The following is a 26,463-nucleotide window of genomic DNA, read 5'->3' on the forward strand; positions in this document are numbered from 1 at the left end:
GATATATTGTTACAATATCAGTTGAAAAATATTAAAAATACATAGGCACAATTTTTTTTTATAAACATTTAAAGATCGAATTTTGACAAAATTTATCAAATTTGAATTTGAATAATTATTTTGTAGTTAAAAATTTATAAAATGTTCAACTTTTGTATAACAGAATTGAAAATTTAGAAGAAGATTTCACGTAAGTAATTAATTCTGTTACAAAAAAATCTAAAAAATACATTTACATAGTTTACTTTTATAGTCATTTTAAGTTCAAATTTGGACGAAATTACATATTGTATAACGCGTTATAAGTGCCAAATGGATATTGTGATATGATTAATTTGGAATTTATTATAAGTACCTATTAAAGGTCAATTTTTTTTTAATACCATATATAATATTATGTCTTATACCTAGACTGACATACCGTCTCCGCTCAGAATCGTTTTTCTATACAATGATATTATATCATTGAATTCAAATTTAATACCATCCATTATACAGTGACCCACTTGTAATCTACTGTACAGCAGAGCGACATCCACTTACCCACCTTTTTTTGATTTTAACTTCTCCAAAAAATAAAATACGACAATTTATAAATACTCTTTTTTAATATGACAGTTTTAGAATTTTCGAGGATAATATCAAAAATGTGGGAAAGTTAATTTCAAGTAGACTTGACGACCAATTTTCAGAATTCTTATCGCTTCATTAGATCAATTGGTATGTTTGGCAAAAATCAGGTCTAAAATACTTAAATACTATGTCACACGTATCTTAGACAAAAACAGAAAACCACGGTATCGAATCCCCTTAAGGAGTGTTCTATGGCGATACAGATTTTTTTGTTCAAATGAGAACCAACTTTTTTTACCATAATTTATTTTTATTTTTTTTAAACGTTGAAATGTACTTAAATCAAATTTCTTACACTAATCCTTAAAAATAATATATAAGATAGATTCAGTATTGAATATAGTCAACTTTTACGAATATTATGAAAAGTGGATAGATTAATAATAACCAAAATTTTAAAATCATCAGAGCCTCCATAATTGACGCATATTCTCAAATCAATTATCATAGATCTATTATCCTAAGTACACAAAGTTAAATCAAAAACTGCTAATTTAAATTTGAATTTGGATACATAACAACAAGAACATAAGCCGACTTAACAATCTTAACAATTTACAATAAATAGAAATAAGTAATTCGTTTTTATTAAGAAAAAATAGTACCCGGTTAGTATCGCCACAAAATGCCTTATTGGTGTTATTAAAAATTATAAGTATTTAAAAATATGGTGATTAAGTGTACTTATAAGTTCTAAAAATCATAATTTGAATAAATTCATTTTTTTATTATTTAAATATAATTACAATCTATAGATTCACAAATAAGTACAATAAGAAATTTTAATTAGGTACGTAGTGACAAAAATCAATGAGTTTGGGAAGGTAGGTACCCGACAAATTCATTTTAGTTAAAGAGAATAATGTGTATGAGCATTCATGATGAATTACCCTTATTATTATATATATTATGATTTTCGTAAATTGTCTGATCGATAAATAATATAGATAAGGTTTTTTTATTTTTATTTTGACAGTTAGTGTTATCAATTATCATAATATTATTAAAGAATAATTGTATCAAATTAAAACAAAACCTTGTGTGATAATAATAATGATTAACATTTTATTGTTGTTGGGAATTTCCTTTTTGTTTTTTCAATTGATTTTAACGTTATGACATTTTCAAAAAAAAACTCGTATTCATTTTTATAGAACATTTCGAACAAACCTGCACCTTTTGTTCATATACGGTCACAAATATTCTTATAAATTGTATGGCAGTATTCCAATTTTGCTATTATAACGGAAACATTGTCACGAACACTATAATAATATATATACATAATAATGTGAAAACGCATTATCCAATGTTGTGGCCTAAATTATAGTGATGGAGTTGAGGACGACTAAATGCATGACAACTCCTACGAATCAAACGACAAATTGTCGACGTTTCCAAATGATTAGTATACAAAGAAAAATGTTTTTTTAACCGCACACAAAATAATACAGTGGGAACATTATTGCAGTAACGCTTATATATATATAGGTGAATCTTATTCTCTCGGTTTTTTTATTTGTTAGGTTTTCACATTATTACTATGCATTCTTGGAGATTATCGATCGCCGTCAACCATTTTACATATGACAGTTCTGCCTCATTCTTTTTTATTCATACATCAGGGAAATTTTACCTTTTTCCATTTTATGTATAAATGATTCAATAGCTTCATTTTGTTTAAATATGTATATATATTTCATGCTGCTCCCACAAAATATAATATATATATATCCTAGTTGGTAGCAATTTAATTTAATAGAAATAGCGAAACGCTGCAGTATTTACATCATATAATATACTATATATTGTGTAGACTGTAGAGTAATGAAAATATGGAAATAATTTAGTTACGCTACATATAGGTAGGTACATAACTTTCCCGTATATATGACTTAAATGTGTACAGTACACACTTCCATGTATTAGGAAAATGTATCGAATTACCATAGACCTTATACTTAAGTATAAGGTCTATGCGAATTACCGACAAAATATCACGAAACCAATATTATAATATAATAACGCAATGAAATAATATGGCCAGTAAATTATCGAACGGAAAAAAACATTGAGCTTAAGTACAGTTAATATTTTTTATTTTAATAACAATATAGGTACCTACATATATTAATTAATAGATATAATACATATAAATATGTTAAAGTAAAAGAAATTAAATTATAAAATGGACATCAATATGTTATAAAAACGCATATAATACAAATGATTATAAATAATAATATTTAATATAGACATACCGATTGGTGTCCATTATGAGTCACCACAATCTTATTCTTTTAGTTATATTACTTAACAAATCCTTCCCTTTGATAATATTTCATGTCATTTTTTCTTCTTTATGTATAATAGGAAAACTGTTTTACAAGTATCAAATTATATTGCACAGAGAAAAGATAATGAGCAATGCAAAATCTTAAAATTTATAAAAATGAAAATTGGAATTATCAATGAAATCATCTGCTTGGTGATCGACGATAGATCATGTATTATAACATATTGTATAGCTATATAACCAGTGCTTGATTTTAGAAAAAAATTGAAAGAGGATAAAAGTTGGAAAGCTAATTCATTATATTCATTCAGGCTTACAAAAATAAAATATGGATAGATTAATATAACTAATAGTCATTTCTGTCATTTTCAAATCATCATATAGATTTCATATTATGCTCCAAATATATTATTATAGACATAAATCCTTAGAATACAAAGTTATATATAACTCGAAAACTGCTCGTTTTAATTTCGATTTATATACATCAAAGTTTTACAATAGTCGCCTGTTTAACAATTTACAGGAAAAAAGGGGGATACTCATTTAAAAAAAAAAGTTGGTATCGCCACATGACACTTACAAAATCTAAATATTTAAAAATAAGGTCATTAAGTATACTTAAAAATTCCAATATTCTGAATTTGAATAAATTCATTATTAAACAGAAAAAATGGGGTGAGTACTGAGCATGCTTGGTGAATCACTTGGTATACACCAATGGCCAATGCACAACCAAAACTAAACGATTCAATTAATTCAGCCGTTCACGAAAAAAACGAAATAATCAATTGCAATACTATTGTAAAATATTTGTTTGAAACAAATAAATTTTATAAATGCAAAATAAGTTATTTAATATTATATAATATACATACTTATTTAATAACTTTTATTCATATAAAATCATATTGTAATATAAATCATTTGATAACATTTATCAACAATGATAATGTTATGATTTTATCATAACATTTGCTTAAATATTTTAATTTTTTGATATTATAATTTACTGGTGAAATTTTGTCCTTGTGATATAATAATATATTACCTGAAGATACTGTTTATTTTTGATATACTAGTTCCGCATTTTTTGGTCATGCTAAATTTTGTCCGTGATAATTGGTCGGAAAATCAAATCTATCTTACTCAGAAAGGTAAATTATATTTTGGCATACTATACACGAATAACTCAAGGTCTATTGTTTTAAGTTAAAATTAAATATATTTAACACAAAGTATATTTTATATTTTAACAAACACTGCTGTGGTAATAGTCTGGTATTTTAACAAAATATAAACCATATCCAAATACCAAACTGTTGATAAACCCGAAAATAATAACTTAAAAATAATCTAAAATACAGATTAAATGCGTACCTATATTGAGATTGGATGAAAAATGTTTCAGATTTAAAATGTATTGAAAAAATGCAAACTTGTAAATATCCTATAAGATTTCCCAACCGATTTCATTCAATTAAAATGTAAAAGAAGTTAAAGTCCTTTAAAGTTTTTTATATAATATTATAATATACAAAAATAGCTTCCAGCAATATTAAAATGTTTAATGTCGATAAGTTTTATATAAATTATATTTTAATTATAATTTTTGTTCATAAAAGTTTCCACTGATTATGTGCTGCAAGTATCAGGTTTTATAATAATAGGAAGTTTGTACTGTGTTATTAAATTGTGCAACAAATTATATTGATCGAAAACACTTTGTATTAAAAATTAAAAAAATAAATGTTTTTTTTCATTATTTTAACTATAGTAATTGATTAAGTGGCACATAAAAGTTTTAATTTATTTTTTTATATTTTTTTCACAGATACCATCAGGTAATATTAATTGATGCCGTGATGTATATAATAATAATATTCTCGTAACAGTAATTATAACTTATGTTTCCTACGTCATTAAATGTACCTGTCTAATTATCTAATTATTATAACAGGGCTGTTTTACATGATATATTATTATAATATTTTGTAAACAAAAAAAATAAATAACCATCTATTTATTTTGAAAAATATAATATATAATATTATTCTCGGCCTAGTTTCTAAACAGTGAAATAATTTCGTATCTAAGGTTTCTAGCGCAACCTTTTTTCGAAACTGTTTTTCAATAATAAATTATTGCCATTCGTAAGCCACTTACAATAAAATATAAAACGTGATAAATTACACCGAATCATACATATTATTATTATTATTAATAATAATAGTCTAATTTATGGGCTATTCTCCGGGTTGTTCCTTCATGTCGTGAGTGAACTGGACATTATAACGCGTTCTAACAATTTATTGGTTCACCCAAAATTCAATAAACGTAGACACAGCTGATATTTAGTATAATGTGTTGAGAGTTGAATTGTTTATAAATTGGAAATACGAATTATGGTACGGATAGAATTTCGCGTAATCAAATTTGAATCAAAAAACACGTGTACGTATATATATTATTATTATTTTCCATATAGTTTTATACAAAACAAATACCTAAGTCTAAATTAAACGTGTACATATTAGTATGTAGGTATATTATATTTATATACATATATATAGAAGAATCGAGCGTTAAATCACATGCGTTTATTTAAGAACTACAAATAATTAAACCACATTAGTTTAACAACGTGATAAAACATGTTATAGAGGTATTTTAACTGACCATTAAAATTTGTTTAATTGTTTAAGTTCTCGTGAAATTTACGGCTTCAATAAAATACTTTATTCCATTAATATAATACGATTAAAGATAATAGCTATTGAGAGCTAGAGATAATCGTGATTAAATTATAATATTAATTTATTAAGATTTGCATAGCTAAAAGAAGAATTTTTTTATGTTTTCGTTTCGATTTTTTAATAGTAGGTAAATACACCATTAAATATTCAGTTTCTTGAATATTAATTGAACTTTTAACGCTTTTATGTAAACTCTGATTTATGAAGTTTATAAATATACCTCAAGACCATAATTTTAAATACTTAAATTATTTTCACCATTTAAGTTAGTGTTCCAATACTAGTGGCGTCTAGAATTTCCAGGGGAGAGGCGTGAGATATAATTTAATTAGGTAATAACTATTTCAAGTAAAATAAAATTGGCTCGCCTGCAATTGTTGTTAATCAGATGAATTTTCCTTACTAATATGATTTAACAGAAAATATATTATAATAATTGATGTAATGTTTAGTAGGTACTCATATTACTAAATATACAAAGACTGTAATTACAAATTATAAAATGTCAATAGATTAATATTGATGACATCAATTTGTTTTCAATATTATCATATTTCCCGTATCTTTGTAACTTATATAATATATTATATTGTGATAGACTATTACCCAATTAGAATGTAAAGTTTGATTTTCTGCAGAAACTAGTCGTTTTGATTTATATGAAAAATAATTTTTTTTATCCAAAGGATAATACTTTTAAAAAGGCATAAAAAATGTAAGTATTTGAAAACACAATATTTACTCGTGAAGAACTAGGTAGAATACTTAAAAATAAAAAAAAACTATAAGTATTAATAAATGCATTATTATTGTATATTATACGATCGAGGCGTGAGCGTGTTTGGAGAATCGTCGCCTTGAATAATATACATAATTTTCCTGCAGTTGAAAACACCTCCGCGGGTGTTGTTAGACGTGTGCACATATTATTATTTTATGTAATATTCGATACGTCATACACATGCGTATAATATATTATTATATTTTAATAGTAATAATATTATAATGGAATTTTCGTCATTATAATGTCCGCTGTGAAATGAGTGAAATCTCTGATATTTCTCTGCGCGTCTCTGTGCCGCAAGAATACGAAAAAAAAATATGTCACTACAAAATGTATTTTGCGTGTGGAGTTTTTTGAGGGATATAAATAAGCTTAAGGACGAGCATTATTATTATTATTATTATTATTATATATACAGACGTCGCAGGACGGAGTGGCATTCAGGTTTTTTCGTTGTTACCCGTTTCCTGGTCGGCTTTTCCATCTCCTGCTGATCAGAGTAGATACTCGGAGCGCAGTTATTGTACTCAAATATTACAAGAAGGTTACATTATATATCCTATACATCAATCGATGTTCTTTGCATTTCTCTATCATATTTTTTCCATGTTTTATATATATAAAAAAAAAAATAATAATAATAATATTATTTCCTTTCGCGAAAAAATATTATCATCCTTGGCGCACAAAAGACAACCTACCTCTGCCGTTCTCGGCATCCCTTTCCATCATCAACCTTTTTATCTCCTCCTAGCCCGGCGATGAGTGAGAGGAGTGGACAAAAATTGAATTTTACAATCGCGCAAACTACATCGTTATAATAACGGGACAATTATTACTATTATTATTATTGTTCGCAACATTGTGTTTTATTTATCACAAACGAGCACTTCTTTGACCAGATATATATGTTTTAAAATATTAAATTCTTGTTTGCTAAACAATGCGCAGCTCGTATATAGTTTTGTGAAATGTTATATTTTATACTCAAGTTATGCTCGCACAGATTTCCTGTCAATGTGTATGAACGGCTTACTACTGTAACGCTGTACTGAACAGGAAAATTAAAATAATTTCAACAAGACGAGAAAATATAATTTAAACTCTCGCGGGGAGTGTTATATACCTATGCATAGAATGTATATTATAACAAACGTGTACTTTGAAACGGAAACTTTGCTTATTGCTCCCGAGAGACAATATCGGTATCTCGTACACTTTGTTATTAATTAACAATTAGCGTACCGTAAAAATTATAAACAATAATATATTATTATAACGACGTGAGTGCGTGACAGTTTCAGATGTAGACAGTTGTCCTCGTGTTTTTATTTTTATAATTTTCCATAATCGTAATAATATTGTTATTACGTGAAGATCACCTAGCTGCGCGTTTGCGATTCTCGTGTTACGTGCGACCTTAATGCGATTTTCGTTTTATGATGATGGTCACTAGGTTTTTAAGACGATTGTTTTTGCAATCAGATGTGTAGGTCTTTTATTCGATATTCACACGGATACGAGTAGTCCAAGTATTAAAATTAGATCACTGCGGCCACTATAAACAGTATAAATACTTTTCTCTCTACATTGCTTTTGTTTGACAAACCTTATAGCTACGTGCAAAGAACAAAAAAAAATGATGAGTCGTTATATTTATAATAATATTAAATAAATGATGATATTATATTAGTCAAATATCTATCGAAGAAATAATTCGTCAGCAGAGCCCTTCAAAGACGTTTTCTTTTTCGGTATCGGAGAGCCGAGAGAAGGAAACAATATGTCTTGAGGCCGTAGGGTCGTAACGAGTTCTCGTGCCTTTGTTGAAATAATTTGCCCCTTCGGTGGTATGCAGTTTTGAATGTGATTTGCCGAGATGGATTTTAATCCAATCAGATACAATAACGGCCTCTCGGTATTATATTGTACGACGTGTCTGTTTGTTTCGCGTAAATCAATGATGGGCGAACCCAGGCATATCAGCTGTCGACATTTGCTCCGGAAAATTTATTGTGTATGTATATAATGTATTTGTTTTTGTCATTGGTCTGTAGTGGCTAATCTTCTAGACAGGCTTAGACGTTAATTGGAAATAATATTTATTTTTTCGTGATTTTTATACGCGTCCCTATGTCACGATTAGTGACCCGACGAATCGATGTCATTCCCTCGCACTTCCCGGGAATTTGGGGCAACGTCCGTAATACATCACTCGTAATACAGTACGTATGTCTAAACGCGTACTAAACTTATTTTATAATTTATATTGTAAACCAAAACTATCGAAAACTTCACAAACGACCCCAAGTACATATAATATTATAATTTTACTACGAAAGTTATTTTGAAAAATTGAAATGTTCATCAAACTGTGCATTGTAGTTTTGTACATATGTATTCAAAACAAAATATTACTATGTTTCTAAAATTATATAATTCTGTCAGGCAATTATTTTTTTACAAAAAATGAACTTTAGCATTGTAATTATATACTGAACGTTTTATATTTATTAATTACATATTAATGTCTTAAATTATGGGTAATAAAATTACAGTATAATTTTATTTTTATTTAAGAAGATAATGGGCCCTACTGAGCATGTTTGTGTGTTAGTTAATTTAAGTTTTTGAACATCATAAATTCAACTAAATTTAACGTAATTAAATGGAATAATTAGCCGTAAATTCGATTGGCTACCATTTTGTCGATTAATATTAATATAATCAGAAGGAAAATATGTCTTTAGGTGCAAAAATATATGAGTCTATTGAATAGAATACAAATTCGAATAAATTATCGACATAGGTAGATACAACTATACAAGTATACAAAATTGAAAATAATATGTATTTATACATCATATATGTCGTACATCGGCCAGATGCTATGCACACAAATCAATAAATATACAAATATACGACATAGTTACCTATCTATATATTATGATATACGTGAACGGATCTTTCCGGTTTTATCTCCTAAACTTTGCAATCAATATCGTTTTCACCTCTCGCGTACGCCATAGGTACGTATTTATTTTGAGGAATAAAATATATAGGTACCGCGATCATCCGTTTTCACTAGCTGTTATATATATATATTATTATATACACCTATTATTTTCATTTATTTATTTTTCGTTTGGTGTGCAGGGGAAGTGGAAAGGCTCCTGCGGGATTATCGACAGAACCAAGAGCTGGTGCGGAACATCGGAGCCAATTATTATCAGATCATCTACCCGGTACAAATCAGACATCATGACAAAATGGGCATCTCTACCCGAGAGGTAGGGTCACAGAAGGTAAGCTTTGGTGTACAATATGAGAATAGCGCGCGCATGTCTGTGTGTGTGTGTGTGTGTGCACGATTGGGTGGGTGATGGACGACGAGTGAGCGAACGGTGGGTTATATATGGGTGTGCGGGGAGAAATCGATGTTCTATTTTCTCCTTTCTCCATATTCCAAACGATGTTTCAACATATAAATGTATATAATACATATATAATATATAAATATAATTCATACGCATATACGTATATAATATATATATATATATATGTGTATGTGTATGTGTATATGTTGTATCATATATTGTATGTAAATACGTGTGTATGAGAATTTGTGAATTTATTTTCGTACATACATTTCCATCACATTTCCGATATTTGTTTATCATATCCGTGTCATCTCGTTTTCTGAGTTATAGATTTTTGATTTTTTCCTCCGTTAAATTTTTAATTTTCTCGCGCTCAATGCGGTGAAATAGTTTCATCCGATATCGCTCTCCTATCACCAGCGTATTAATTATTATTATAATGTAACTGTAATTTTATTTCATACTACATATAATATTTTAATCGTACAGTGAACACAGTGACAGTACGATAGTACGATACACTTACTTGTATATTGCAGTTAAAATATACTACCTACAACCTATGTATATCACGCGATGATGTAACCACGAATATATATGCAAATCAATAACCACGATTTTACATTTTCTATTTTCAGTTTCCCAGCTCGGGGTTGCATGGATCTAATGAAGGATACTCTTCCGGTGGATCTTTTCGACCGAAATCTCGGGTGAGTTTCATGCCTATATCGTGTTGTGTATATTATTACAGGCTGAATAGACCCGTACATGGTGCACGCAAATCGATATCATTTATAATAATATAATGATATTATACGAGTGGTATACATAATGTTAAGGTAAACGCACGAACACCATTATAATAACATACATATAATATTATGTAATAATGTGTGTTGTAGTGGTACCTTTTATACATGATATAAATATATATGTGTGTCTATGTCGTGCACTTATAATATTTATGAGAGGTGCCGTGCGGGCGATTTATTATTATTATTTATATTATAATATACAAAATGTAGGTCGTATCGCAAACCTATTTTTATCGAGTCAGCGGAAGGGGGAGGGGGGCTCATGGAGATAACGTTAGAGGAGGGTTCCTGAAAGAGAGGATAAATCGTACCTGTCCAATATGGATGTCGTGTGTTGGCGATAGCGCTCCGCGTGGGGTTAGATAATAACGAATGTAATGACGTACCCGCGCCGTTTTTAGGATCAAGGACATTTCGGTATATATATATATATAAATATATATTAGAACGATAATAATATAATATGTTACACGTATGACCTTTTCCTCTTTAAGTAAGATAATAAAACACGAAATTCAGGTTTAATTTATTACACGTGCTTTATATTATTATATATGATATATTAATAATAATAATAATAATATTATTATTACGACGGAACGTCATTATTATTCTCGTGTCTGGGAAGTTGACCTCTCCACTATTTGTTCTATTGGTTTTAGAATATACCGATATTTTGGAAATACATAACAAATAATTTTGAATTAAATTTCAAAATTTGAAACACAATATTAAATATTTTTTTCAACATTCCGATTTTTTTTCAATAAATTTAAAAAATGGTCAATCATTTTGCAAATTAATTGCAAATTAAATTTTTGAATTTTAAATTTTATCATTAAAAATTTGTTGTACCTATGCTAAAAACATTTCAAGGGCAAACTTCAGCGGATCCTTACAAAACCTTAAAATTATAAAAATATATTTTTGGATGAAAGTTTTTTTAAAAAATCTTCGTATAATTGTAAACATTAAGATTCATCACCTTTTATTGCTTCCTCCACTCCCATCATGGTCTGATCAAATAAACCAAAAAAATTTAAGTTACAAAATATTTTAAAATTAATTCTGCAATTAGTTGTAAATATCGAATCGTTCCAAATAAGTCGGCGGTCTGGAAATAAACTTGTAAAATTTGCCAAAAAAAAAAAAAAAAATAGAAAAATATTCGTAAAATATTAGTAAATACTAATTTTCAATTATTCTTATTTGACTCGCAAAATATTGTATCGTTAATAATTAATCGGACAACGTCGAAGAGTCAACACGCAGACATAATATTATTCTTTTAACAATAATAATATCGTTCTGTTGTAACATACTGAGCATGCATTCATGTATCAATATTGCCTACATTAGTCGCCGTGTTACATATTACAGACTAGGGGTAGCCAAACCACGGCTCACGATTTAACATTTTTACAATTAAAATAATAGATATTATACCTTTTCCTGAATTTCATTTAATTTTTCATTATGGTGTGTGGCTCTCGACTCTCTTATATCCTTGCTAAAGAGTATAGATAATTTATTGCCGGGAAAAGTGAATTTGATAAACACAAAAATGTCACACAATAATATATTATGATCTAAAATGTTTCACAGTATATTGTTAATAAGATATTTATTATAAAAGACAATATACACGTTATTATGTCCGTCTTAAAAAATAAAACAATCACACCATCATTGATGAGTATTTATAATATTTCATACACACAAGTCTTATATTGGTAAATAATGAATTAATCGAGAAACCACCCTTGAAGCTAATTTTTCTACTTCAAACTTTATCTTCAGATACAAAAAAAACATGTAATTTTAAAACCAATATATTCATTATCGCTTCGATCAGAGTCTACAATAGTGAACCGATTTGTCATTAGTATAATATTGTTAACTAATCATTTTTATATTCTGAGCATAAATCTATTGGAGTCAAAATAATTGGTATTTTGTTTCGTATTAACAAAAGTTTAATTTACCGATTCTATAATATTGGAATATTCATAAAAAATAATAGTGTATAATAATAGAGCTGGTTTTTGTTTTATTTTCAATTTACCAGTGTAGTTTTTATGAAAATTATTGCAAAAAAAAAAAATCAGTAAAATGTGTGACGTTTTCGTGTAATATTCATATTAAATGTTTATTCATTTTTTATTTTGTATTTTACAAACTTGACATATTTATTTTCAAAAAAAGTTTCTGCGTTTTTGCTTTAAACTATAATTGGGATGACTAGAAACAAATTAAAAAGGTCAAAAATCTGTTTTTATGCCTGTGGCAATATCAATTTCGAAAAACTGGACATTTATAAAATGCCAGACTAATCATAATAAAAAATTATGTATTTCCGTTGTTAAAGTTGAAATTGTCAAAAATTATTTAAAACCGTTTGAAGACCATAGACAGTTTTAAAAACCACCGTAGAGTCCAAACGTACATAGCAGCTCCATTCGTGTTTGTTTTCGATGAGCAAAGTTTACCTATATAATATTTATATTAATGCGACGATAACCGCGAAAAACTTGTTCGCATCGATTTTCAAAAAACCGGATAAAATATTAAAATATTCTACCACGCCCAAAGAAGTATTCAGTATCATCCATATACCCTATACATATCGTAATCTTAAGTACCACAATCAGTGCAAGACCTGATACCTAAATGCAATACAACATAATTACTGTTACTGAGCAGACTGTGTGAATCCGTTTTCCACATATATACAAATACTTGTAACTACTATACATTCGTGACTTGTGTTTGATACGGAAAGCGTGTAATATTTATATATAATATATTACGAGTTTTTGACACAATAGTGTTATCGACCGTTATAAAGGCATAAGGTTAACTTATACGCGTACAAAGGTCATTGTGTATCGTGAACTCGTAAATGTGCAGAGCTTTGTGACTCTATAGCTTAGGTAGTTTTTTTTTTATTATTTTTTTTTTTTTTACAAAGAACGTTTATACACATATATAAACACCAAATGATAATAATACTTTTAACAGTTCTCATTAAAATGAGTGAGGCAAAGTAATGTGAGGCTTTTGAGTAAACAAAAACGGCGTGCACGTCCGTAGATGTTATCTGTATTTAGACTAGTCATTGTCTATGATTTTAACCTTTTGCGAACAAGAGAAAAACCGTGTCTGCTTGACCGCATATTTGTCTTTGGACCCAGAATGCCATTGTTAAGACTGCTGTGTATGCCACTGACGAGTCGAGAGGTAAATCCTGATAAATTACGGGGACTTTTAGTGTATGCCATCTCTCTGCTCGTCGTCTCTACATCGCCTTAAATTCGGTCGCGCAGTGTTTTCTTTTAAAGTTTTGTTTGGTTTTTGAGACAAACGAACAAATCCGAAACTAACCGTTCGGACAATACATACACACGGCGATGGATGTAATGAACTGCACTTCAACCGGAATAAAAATAAATAAACCTCTCGAGATAAGATAAAACATTTTTCTCCACAACGTTATTAAGTAATTTGCGTCAAGTCTATGTATGTTCAGCCTGACTTTGATAGTTTTTTATTGAACATTTTAAATCAAATGTGAAATGATTATAATATAATAATATAGGTGTTTACATTATATACAAGGTGTTTCACACCTATTTTTTCTTTCAATAATGCAGTTGTTTAGAACTCTTATTTTTTGAATTTTTAAATATATCTAAAGACTATATATTTTCAAATTATTGAGATTTGTTGGTACCTGCCTACTTAATAAGGGGTATCCCGTGGAGATACGACCTTTTGTTTTTCAAATAACAACCCTCCTCTTTTACTGTACCTAAATTAATAAAACATTATTTAATCATTTTCTTAAAACCCAAACTAGTAAAAACTACCCGTGTTATTTAACTTTGTGTACTAAGGATAATTTTTCAGTGATCAATAATGGGTTTGGAAAATATGATAGGATTATGGTGATTTCAAAATTTTAGTAATTAATATTTATAAATCGACATCCGTATAGTTTGTAAAAAAGGTAAAATTATAATAAATACTAAATCCAATATAAAATATATTTTATATATCTTGCAAAACTATTTTTAAGGAGTATTATTCTTAGTTTAACTAATATTTCAATAACTTAGAAACTACCCACAATATGTTCATAATTTTGAATTAGTTAGATCAAATTGTCAAAATTTGAATAAACCCATGAGGTATTAAAAATATGGAAAATTTGGGGCTGAGCATGCTCGGTGAATCACCCTGTATACAATTGTACTCGCAATTGTCCTTCCATTTAGTGGTTGAATTTTCGGAACTCCGTGGAATTATCGCAATACATAAATATTACAAATTATTATCATTTTATGCATCCTGCTGAAATGTTTTGTATTATGGAAAATGTTATTTTTTCGCACCGTTCGTTCGTTTTATTAGGTAAATGCGAATTTCAAATTAAAAACATTAATTATTATTTGTGTCTGATTTACATAATATCAGTACAAGACATCAACCGTTATAATTAGAGAAGTTTGCACATTAAAGACAATAACAATGACATCGGTTTGATAAACATTCTTAGTATTTTATACGTCTTGATTACATTACATTTTCGACTGTAAAATATAATACGAGCGCTTCGTTTTCGTAGGAAATTAAAATCTATCGAGTCACCGTGCACATAACGTGTGGGAGTTTGATGATCTTCTGCCGTGTCGCGTTATTTCCTTTGGATAAAAAACAAAAAAAAATAATAATAGAAAAAGTAGATTTTAAACTGTCACAGTAATGCAGGTGCGGGAGTTTTTCCGATTGCCAGTAACTTGATTTAGTGTGCCCGAAATATATTATTATACATTACAGTATGTTTGACGTGCACTGGATGGAACGGAAAGAAAAATCACTTCAGTACATGCCATTTTCTTTGATTAGTATTTTTTTTTTCGGAGAAATCACGGTCAATCTTAAGCCCACGGTCGTTGGCGACGTCGAGTGTGCGTAGTAGGTGTCTTATAGGTTGTGGGTGGGAAGTGTGTAGGGCAGCAGACGGGGTGGGTTTATCGTTCAGTGGCAGTGCGAGAGGCTGTGCAGAACGATTCACCCGCTGCACGTCTAACACACCACATCTATTCATTGGTACATAATTTCTGTGCCGTTTAAATAATAATGTTAATATATACTTAACGCTATAATAATTGTTATTAACTATAATACGTATGTGACACGATGAATTATGTATTAAGTATGTTGTGTGTTTGTATTATATTGTACAGCTGGTAGTCAGACCACGTTGTGTGCGGATTATGATAATAATTTTCAGTTGGACCCCCCGTTGCGAGCCCCGATCGATATGTTGTACTCATAACGAAACGATTTGACGAAGAAATTTACGTAAATCTAGCTCTTATGAATTCTCGCGAAGTCGTCAATTATACAATTTTAATTACATACATCACACACATCACGGAGTTGTCACGATTCCACGGTGGTTGAAGTAAATATCTCGACCAACCGGGGGAACACATTATCATAATTTTATGATTGCATTCCAGTGCGATACATAAAAAAAACTTACCTATTACATTAACAATGTTATAAAGGAATTTTATTAAAAAATTATTTCCTCCTGCACTCGAGAATAATCGTTATTATAGTACCGATCGTCGTCGTCGCCAACGGCGTATATCTCATCAGGTTAGGTTAGGTGATGGCACATAATCTGCAGGTGTGTCGTCCGAGAGATACTGAAAGCGAGTGACGGGGTGAGTTGAAAATGGTCGGAGTTGAAGAGAACGCTGTATTTGTTGGCTTAGTCGTAATAATACCAAAAGTGTTTTCAATTAAAACTTTTTGCGCCGTAACTTCCGACGCGCTTTGGCTATATACACGCACTGCTCTGTGCCCACGCTATAGTAGTAGTTCTGCTGCACAGCCGATAACTTTAAGGGTAGTTGTAAGTATAGGGTAAATACAGGGTGTATGTGGCATATTGGTATATATATATATATATATATATTACACACACACTCACACCTACACCCATACACACAAACACACACTTACTCGCATATACAGTTAAAATACAGCTCACGGGTATACATACGCGATCGTGTTGACGAGATTGGTTGGTCGATGCTGCGTGGAGGGGTTTTTGGGCGGTGGTGGGAGGATCGGCTGGTCTGGACCGAGCCGTAAACTATTTAATTCAACCAGACGCTACCGATTTAAGTGGCTTGTCGAGTCGTTGCAGGACCGCCTCGATTTTTTTTACATTACACACTTTTCTTCCCGCTCTCACCACCATCACTACCACCGCCACCGCAGCCGACAGCGACGACGCCACTGCCGCGTTTCTTGCAAACATCCGCCGCGTAGGAGAAAATGTGTCACGGCGGCGGCGGCGGCGGCGGCGGCGGCGGCGGCGGTGGAGTCAAAGGTCTTTGGTGTGTGAATCAAACATCGTTTTAACCACGTTCCCACCAGTCGACAAACAAATCGTTACACATTTTTTTCCTTTTTTATTCGCGTACGTGCGTTTTATCGGACGCGCGCGCGCGCACGCGTGTGTGTGTGTGTGTGTGTGATTGTTTGTGTGGGTGTGGGTGTGTGTGTGTGTATTTGTTTTGTTCCGACGGGGGTTGTTTTTATTTTATTTTTATTTTCTCACCGATTTATTACTACTTATCGGTGCCCGGGAGACCTTTAAGGTAAATTCGAGAAGATTTATGCACCGCATCGCGCGCGGCCATTATTTGCCCCGCTGCCGCCGCCGACTCGCCAACCGTTCTCTGCGCGAATAGCTGAAACGTTAGGTTAGACGATGTGCATGGATTATGAGCTTTAACCGAAAATCACCACTGGACTTGTATTGTTTAAAGGGACTGTCGGCAGCGCAAAAAATAAATAAATAAATAAAGAGAAGAAAGATTTATAAACGGAATCCCATGTGCTTATATAGATCTGATTTATAAGCCCCGTACACATGTTATGTTTTCGCGCGCAAAGGTCCATCGTGGTGATTTTGGACTTTTATGTTTTTGAACATTTCGGTGCCACTACGTATAATTGTGTATATAATTTAATTATAAATTATATATATCAGGTACCTACCTGTACAATTTTTTTTTATGTCATACATACAATATACATATTATATGCTGCAAATTAAACCTTCTTGGTATGATTTTAAATTCATAACAATAAATATCAATAAATCACTATAATTAGGTAGTAAAAAATGTTGGACGGTAAGACAATAAAAATTAGAATCACAATGTCCACGATAAACATAATGTGTATTTTTCAACACAGTATTTGATATCGTTATATGATATTTGATCGAAATTAATTGTTGAATATACTCGCTAATATGAATAATATAATATAGTGATACTTAATTGCATTTATTCGGAATGATGTTTTTATAAGCTTTACTAAATGCTAACAATAATTATAAAATAAACTAACATTATTTTAGGATTTTTAGTATTTAATTTAATAGTTCAAATAAAACCCACGATAAATTGTATTAAATTACAAGGAAAACGTACTCTACAAACATTTTAATTATTAATACTACCTAAATGTATTTTTTTACCTTATAAAAGGGTAGATAAAAAAATGATATAACATATTTGAGTGCAAATTATGAGTAAATAGGTAGTTACTATATTTTATTATTAAAAGACACTATAAAAGCACTAAATATTTTTGTTCTAGTCGATAACATAGTATAAACATCATACATAATACATTCTTGTCAATTCTATAGGTAGAATAGACTTTTTTTCCACTTTCGTTATGTTCATACATTTTTATCAAGTTTGCTTATAATTTATTCTATTAGTCACTATAACTTGTGTATAATGAATTATTTTCAACCATTATTCGACTAAAACTTTTATTAAATTATAGAATATCTATCCCATTTATTTTTATTTTAAAATTATAAGAGACTTTTTTAAACCATTACCATAATTTCACGACAATATTATACCCTTAATAGCATAGCGTAACAAGAACTCTAGACCAACTCTTTCTAATATACTTTTTGAATCTTAAATTAAAAACAACTTTCAAACTGTGTACCCAAACTTAATTATACTTTTCACTGATATTGTTTACAGACAAACTTTTTAACAAAAAACAATATACCACACATTTATGACCTTATATACTTTATAGGTACCTATGCGGTTACACTAAATGCATAGGAAATACTATGAATATTTTCATACATTTTAAATGTTTTGTATAAATAATAGTTGAGTTTATTCAACGTCTGTTATTTTTAATTTAAATTAGAAAATGTTGATGCATTTAAATAAATACAATACAATATATAATATTGTATGGACTGGAAACCCATAACAATGTGTTGTATATAAACCATGGGAATGGGGATAACAGCAATAGCTTTAGTTTCTTAAATGATTTCCATTATTTTTTAAGATGGACGTATTTTATTTAATTATTCCAATAATTAATGATATTCAACATGTGTATTGACTGTAAAGGTAAACATTAACTTAAACATTAACTAATTAAAAGGTTAATTTTTTAACTAATGAACTTCACTTGTAAATTAATTTTTTAACCAACTTATTAACTTATTTACTTAAAGAATCCATTACGATAACTTAGTTTTTCTACTTAATTTGAATAATTTAGTGAAGTTAAAATCATGTTTTACTTATCGATAATAAATGCAGTTAAAACTTCATAGTTAATTATTATTTTATTTAATCACTGACCACGGTGTTATATTTTATATTATACAATCATTTTAAATACTAATAAAAAAAAATCAATTTTCCTTGATTTGCCTACCTATTTATTTAGTTTAAATAAACACGTGTAGCTGCCTAAATGAACTACAACTAGTGTGAAATAAGGAGGAACAGTATAGGATGTATTTTTAACTAAATATTTGGTTCTCATTTATAACAAATTGAAAGTTGTACAATCATTATTTCCGTGACCAGTTGGTGATTCGAAAAAAAAATCGTTTACTTTATTTCACTGAGTTGAATTAATATTGTTCTACTCCATATTTACTTTGAACTTTTAGAATCGAACAAATTTTTGTTCACTATTAACTCATAGCTTAACGTTCTTAACATAATGACATAACTCTATATTATCTATTGTTTTCTCTCTCTTACTCACCCACCGCATAACAAATTTGTGTTCATTAGAATTGTTATTAGCTTTAACAGTTTAATATCAGAATGAAATGACATAATATTATCAAATTTAAAATTTAAAATAAATACTCTCTATAATTTATATTTTAATATTAAATAGCGAGTAAAATAATAAGTAAGTATATAAATATATATTACCTATATATCTATATAAAAATGATATATGTATTGAATATTATATGTATAGAAAACAGTTATCATAGGTCAATTATAGTTCACTCTAATATTAAAGATAACATCACAAAATTGATTCTACTGAAACTAAATTTGCTATGCGGCGCGTGGGTCGGAGAGCAAACCAATATACTGTAATGACCTCTTCTTAACGTAGAGTTAACTAACTGAAATTATTTTTTTCCGTTTGTATATATTAATTATTAATATATTTATTATTCATGTTTTTACTCAAATAGTGATTACCATGTACATGTAGCAAAATGTATTATTTTTCGTAAAGTTAATCTCTTTCTTTATTCATTTTAAGTTAAAATATTTATTTTATTTCAATCCACTAATTGTCGTTGTCTGTTTCCATTTTCTTGTTTTGTCGTATTTTTTCATGTAATTATGTGGTACATATATAAAAAAAAAATTTGTATATTATTCTGTGAAGCTATTAAATTATCGTGAATGCTTATTATCTTAATTGAATCCGTACATTTATTGCCCCTCTGGGACTCGTAAATGTGTGTGTATACTATGACAACAAAGATTTGGTAACCGTAAAAAAATTATTTAAATTTTTTACAAGTATATTATTAATTGTGAGGTGGATACGATACTAAACTGTTTTTTTTTTAATTATTAAAAACACAATCATTTAATTTGAACGTAATATTGTGTGCGCAGGTGGCTATTAAAACCGCATACAAAGCGTTAAAAAAACAGTAATAATATTTTTATATTGTTATAAAAAGAGAACATTTTTCGCACAGGGTATACGCTTCGTATAGGTTACTGTTTTTGATGAGCCACCAGGGAAAGTATGTTAGTGACTTGTTATCAACCCAAAATGTGATAATTATCACACTGTAAAAACATTAATTCACGTGGTTATATTTGAAATTTTTCAGAAAAAGGGATGAGATTTTTTCTTTAAATAAATACATATCTACTTAATAAAATGTGTAAATAATAATAATATGTCATTTTAATCTAAAACATATTAAATAATATTGAATAATACATATTCATGTTATCGTGATAATTTTGAATATTTCCTATTTATTTTCCTGAAATGTAGATAATAATATATTATGGATAAATATATACATTATATAAAAATGACAATATTATTATTCGATCGTAAACGCTCAAATTATACCAAATTACCAATATCGAATACATATAAGTAACAAAAGTTGTTTTAAATTGTAATACGTTTTAAAATACCACAGTATCCCATGATTATAATATACTATATACCTATTGAAAGCTACCACGCTGCAATACAAATAAGAAGAATCATTTAAAATTTTTACAATAGTAGACGAACATGATGGTATAATATGTTTTTATTGTCAAAACGTCACAATAAAACACGTCTTCGCAGTGAGTTACAACACGCGTATAATCCTTCAAACCGTTGGTGGGAAATAAGCCAAAAGCTACGCATTCTTCTAACAATGAGAAAATCCATTTCTGGGCTCTCGCTAAGAGTATTTTTTTTTATTCCTATATCGAATCAAAACAATTATAGGACAAAAAAAAGTAGTGTAGAATCCCGTCGTCTCTCATTCGTCCGCCTTCGTGTCTCACAACATAATTTCGTGTAAATAGGTAGGTACGTTTAATTCCGGCTCGCCGTGACAACAATCCACTCGAGTTCCAATTAGGTTTTTAATTCACCATAAATATATACGTAGTTATTAAATTAAATGTCTATAATAAGAACATGACTCCGACGTTTGTCTGTAGTTGTAGTCTGTACCTAGACACGCCGTTTAATTAACCGACATGGAAGTATATTATAGGAATAACTTCAAAGTCGGTTAATATTCATACCGAATTTGGTTTTATTTATTTATTAGCTTATTTATACAATAAATAAGACGGCATTCAATAGAAATCACATACCTAATTTAAGTCTCTAAAATTTCCATTTTACAGGATCAAATAGGTAGGTATCGTTAACTAAGTAATCATCATCATAGTTAAATATAGTTATTTTAATCATACCAAAATAAAATTTAAGTTTTAAACATTTGTAATATTATATTTTATAAGTATTAGCTAAAATGTACAATTATATTATTATTACTATAAGAATAAAAATCCACTTTAAACATTTTAAAATAATATAGATATATTTATATTTTTATTTTTTTTTTGATTAGTTCAATTATTATTCAATATATTTTTTTATAGTTTCGTGAAGATCATTAACAGAAATAAAAAGCACATTATTTATGCGAACCAACTGATTTAAATACAAAATGGTATAACTCTTGAAACTTTTATTGCATTTTTAAAAAGTTAGTCATCCGAATACTTTGCATTACAAAAACAATAACTGAAATATTATTTTTGTTAAATATATTTTTAATTTTAGCTAATGAATATTTCCTTTTGTCCATTGTAATGCTCAAATAGAAATAAAGAATTATACAATGAATTCAATAAGAAAAACTTAAATTTGTAAGAATTAAATAAATTAATAATAAAAAAATAATAAAATCCGAACGTCAATTCTATATAAATCGTCAATTCTTATATTATAATATTATGTATTTATGTTATATATTTAAGTACAGTGTTCAATGGTTGTTTTGTGCTCTTACACCTTACAGTTTGTCCATTTATATACTAACTTCTTAATCTAACCAGCACATATACAAGTTATGATGGGAATTAAATATTAATGTATAAAGCGTTCGATAAAAGTGGATATGATCCGACCCATATATTATTATCTCAATCATATATTATTCTTGTAAAAAATTAAGATACCGATAAATAAAAACCCTTGAAAACCATTCTTCAAATAAAAAATATATATTTTGTGAACTTACTATAATAATAATCGTATTCACAAATACTAGTCCGTGAGATGTTATGAAAACCTTACTCTGAAAAATAATTAGAAGTTCTGAAACATTATTAACCATGGTGCACATAAAATATTTTGAATAAACTTTAAAAACTATTAATATCAACGTAAGACATACATAGTGGCCTGAGCCCCATGAATCCTTAGGACGGCCCAGCATACATACTTAACAGTATGAACACTTTTAAATCAATTCAAAGCATCAATAATTTCATGATTACGTGAATCGTTATCCTATTCATAAATTTTATGAAAATTTGTTAACCCAAATCGATGTTTCTAAGTTTTCTCAAGTTCCTTCGTTAGTCAGTCGATAAAATAAGTAATTACAATTAAATTGCACTCTGTAAGCAATCTATAAACTTTAGATTTAGCCAGTGGATATTAATTTATTTTATACAATGTATATAGGTTGATTATTGAACAACAAATGAATAAATTAATATAGTATTATCCATAATGTTATAACTCGTAAAATAAGTATTTACACAATATATTGTTTTCAAACATCATTTTGGAAGTGAAATTTCTTTACGGACGTTGATGAAAAGAAAATATAGTATTAACACTGCAAAGTTCGGGCGAGCAGTGTTGCCAACTCGACACAATTATACTATACCACCAAACTATAAAATACTGGATGAATGATGATTCACCAAGTATGCTCATTATTCCCAATTTTCATAATATTGAAATATTCATGAACTTATTCAAATTTTGAATTTTCTGATAGATAAGACGAATACATAAAGAGAAATTAAGACCCTATTTTGAATTACTTAGATTGTTTGACATAATTTATATTATCAAATGAGAACAACTATTTTTAATTGATTATATTGCTAAGCAGATTATTTTTATTAAAATGCTGATGTGCAATTTAAATCTTCCGATAGCTATTCTCCTTAAGAACAGAGGATAGAAGACCACCATAATAGGTTAAACATAATAATATATAGCCATGATGGTTTGAAAACTATAATAATTACCTAATATTTGATAATTTTTAAAAATTGTTCAAGTAGTATAGTAAGGTAAATTATCCTTAGTAGATAAAATCCAATAATCCTATTCGATCAAATTTTTATTTAGATGCATCGACATTTTCAGAAACATCATAATATTGTGTTTAACAATTAACAGAAAAAAAATTGCTGCAATTCTTTGGAAAAATCATAATTTTTGTTACCATATATCATTGCTTTAAATGGTATAGATAAAAAAAAATACTTGAATAAAATATGGTTTTTCAATATAATTAAAATTTCCAAAATCACAATTTAAATGAGTGAATTTTTAAAGGATAAAAGGGGCAATTTTCATGCATATTATATAATATTGTGACAGTGCAGGTCATGAGGGGGAGATAATTTGCTGAATATTACTGGCTACCGCAACGAACTGCAAGAAGCGGCTAAACAGTTTTGACGAATATAGCGGTCCGTCAAATAACGATAGTAATACATATTATTATATATGTTTTATTCATACAATTTATACTACAGAAACAAAATGTACAATATTGTGGAAAACGCTCCTAATGGACGTTGAATGAGACATGTAATTCCAACGTAGTAATATTACTATTACTATTATTTATACGTGAAAATCCGTATAGGTCGTTGCAGGTCATTCGTCCGAGTTGATGGTATCCTACTATTAATGTTTTCCGATTAAAAAACGGTAACATTAGACCAGATGTGGCCAAACTGCGGTTCGCGATTTAACATTTTGACTAATATAATAATAGGTATCATTCTTTTTGCTAGATACATCACATATCATTTTTTCATACCCCTCCCATGACGGTCTGATCAATTTCATAAAAAAAATATTAATTACAAAAAATTTGAAAATCCATTTTCCTATTGTTTAAAAAATATTTGCTCATTTTTCGAATCAATCAAAAGTCGGTAGACTGGCATAAAACTTGAAAAATTCGCAAAATATAAATCAAAATGTATTCCCGTAAAAGCCAATTTACAATTATTCGTATTTGAATCACAAGATATTAGTATAGATACGCTAATTTATCGGACAACTCCGAAGAGTTAACTCAGTACACATACTATTATTATTTTACCATTAATATTATTATTGTATCGTTATTATGCATATCATGCTAATTTAAACTATGCATGCATTCATGTATCGATATTGCCTATATTAGTCGCCGTGTTACATACTTTAGAGTCCACGGGTGGCCAAACCACGGTTCGCGTCTTAACACTTTTACTAATATAATACTTCATAGGTATTAATCCTTTCCCTGTTACCCGTATTATTAATTGTCATTATATTGTGCGGCTCGCTACTCTTTTATTGCCTCTGCAATATATACTTTACATTCGCAGCTGATATAAGGACTGCCGAAGGAACCCGTGGTGTGTTCCTTACACGACAATATTCCTGTGAGCTGTAGATTCGAACGAATCGTTATTGGTCACCGGAAAAAAAAAGAAAATATTCACTTTGAAAAAAATATAGCGGAAACGCTCGTAATAAAAAAACACGGCATAGTGGGAAAAATCAATATCTCTACTCGGAATCTACAATTTTTGAAAGGTTTTAAAACGTATATTTACCGGATAAAATGTTGATTATTACCACTTAATAAAACTTTTGAACTTTTATAATCAAATGCTGGTATAAACCACTACTCGAGAGTCTATTAATTTGCCAACCTTCATAAAAGTAATTTCTGAAGTGTCGATTTTGAGCAGAAATAAACCTTTTAGATTTTTAAATTGAATTTTTCTTTTTAAACTCAATAGCAGAAAACACGTGAAATCATGAACTACATATTATTATATATAGCTACCATGCTTTGGTTATTATAGTTATTTATAGTTTCAAAAACTTTCTATAATTCAATTAATATTAGAAGATATTCTTTTTATAACCACGGTAAAAAATACGGTAAAATAATAAATATAAGACGGTGAAAATAATCTTGGGAAACTATGATGTTTACTGATTTAAAAACGTAAATTTGAACAGGTATTACTCATCTATAAAATTATGTCACGACTCGACCCACATCAATTTGTGTTAATCGGGGTACTGCAAATTTCGATGATTGTAATTTGTTGTTATAATAATTTAGAATTATAATAACCGAAATATTCGTTGTCTTTGAGCCAAATTGGGTCAAATATTTGTAATTAACATATTTTTCTCAGGACCACCTCGCTGTTTTTACCCATTTAAACATTACAATTTTCGACGTAGAACTGAATTATACACATTTGCATACACAACCGTTTAATTATCAACCGTGTTTCAGATTTTTCAGTCGTCTTGCTATTTCAATATAATTTAGATGATTTTTGTTTCTTTGTTCAACAGTAAAAATAAATTAGTCTTAAAACGTATACATTATCTTTCGTCCGTCTATACAGATTACAGAGTATAACCTATGTCATTGTACACGGTAAAAAGACGTGTTTCTTTATTTTTATCAGGCATTTTTTTTATAATAATTTAAAAAATTTTAAACACGCAGGTGTACCAATAGCAAAATCAACTTTATTTAGCTCTTGTATAATTAAACCTATATCAATTATTC

General features: G+C 28.8%; 1 protein-coding gene across 3 annotated transcripts in view; it reads left to right on the top strand.

Moving 5' to 3' along the window:
• LOC100163277 (disintegrin and metalloproteinase domain-containing protein 11) overlaps nt 1–26,463 on the top strand; it is a 164,535-nt gene that overhangs the window by 30,761 nt on the left and 107,311 nt on the right. For all 3 annotated transcript variants that reach the window (XM_029488038.1, XM_029488037.1, XM_029488039.1), the window contains exons 2-3: nt 9,626–9,774; nt 10,488–10,559. In XM_029488038.1, coding sequence (XP_029343898.1) covers nt 9,626–9,774; nt 10,488–10,559 — 221 coding nt within the window. The remainder of the gene's footprint in view (nt 1–9,625; nt 9,775–10,487; nt 10,560–26,463) is intronic.

Source organism: Acyrthosiphon pisum, chromosome A1, assembly GCF_005508785.2.
Source record: "Acyrthosiphon pisum isolate AL4f chromosome A1, pea_aphid_22Mar2018_4r6ur, whole genome shotgun sequence".
Taxonomy (NCBI): Eukaryota; Metazoa; Arthropoda; class Insecta; order Hemiptera; family Aphididae; genus Acyrthosiphon; species Acyrthosiphon pisum.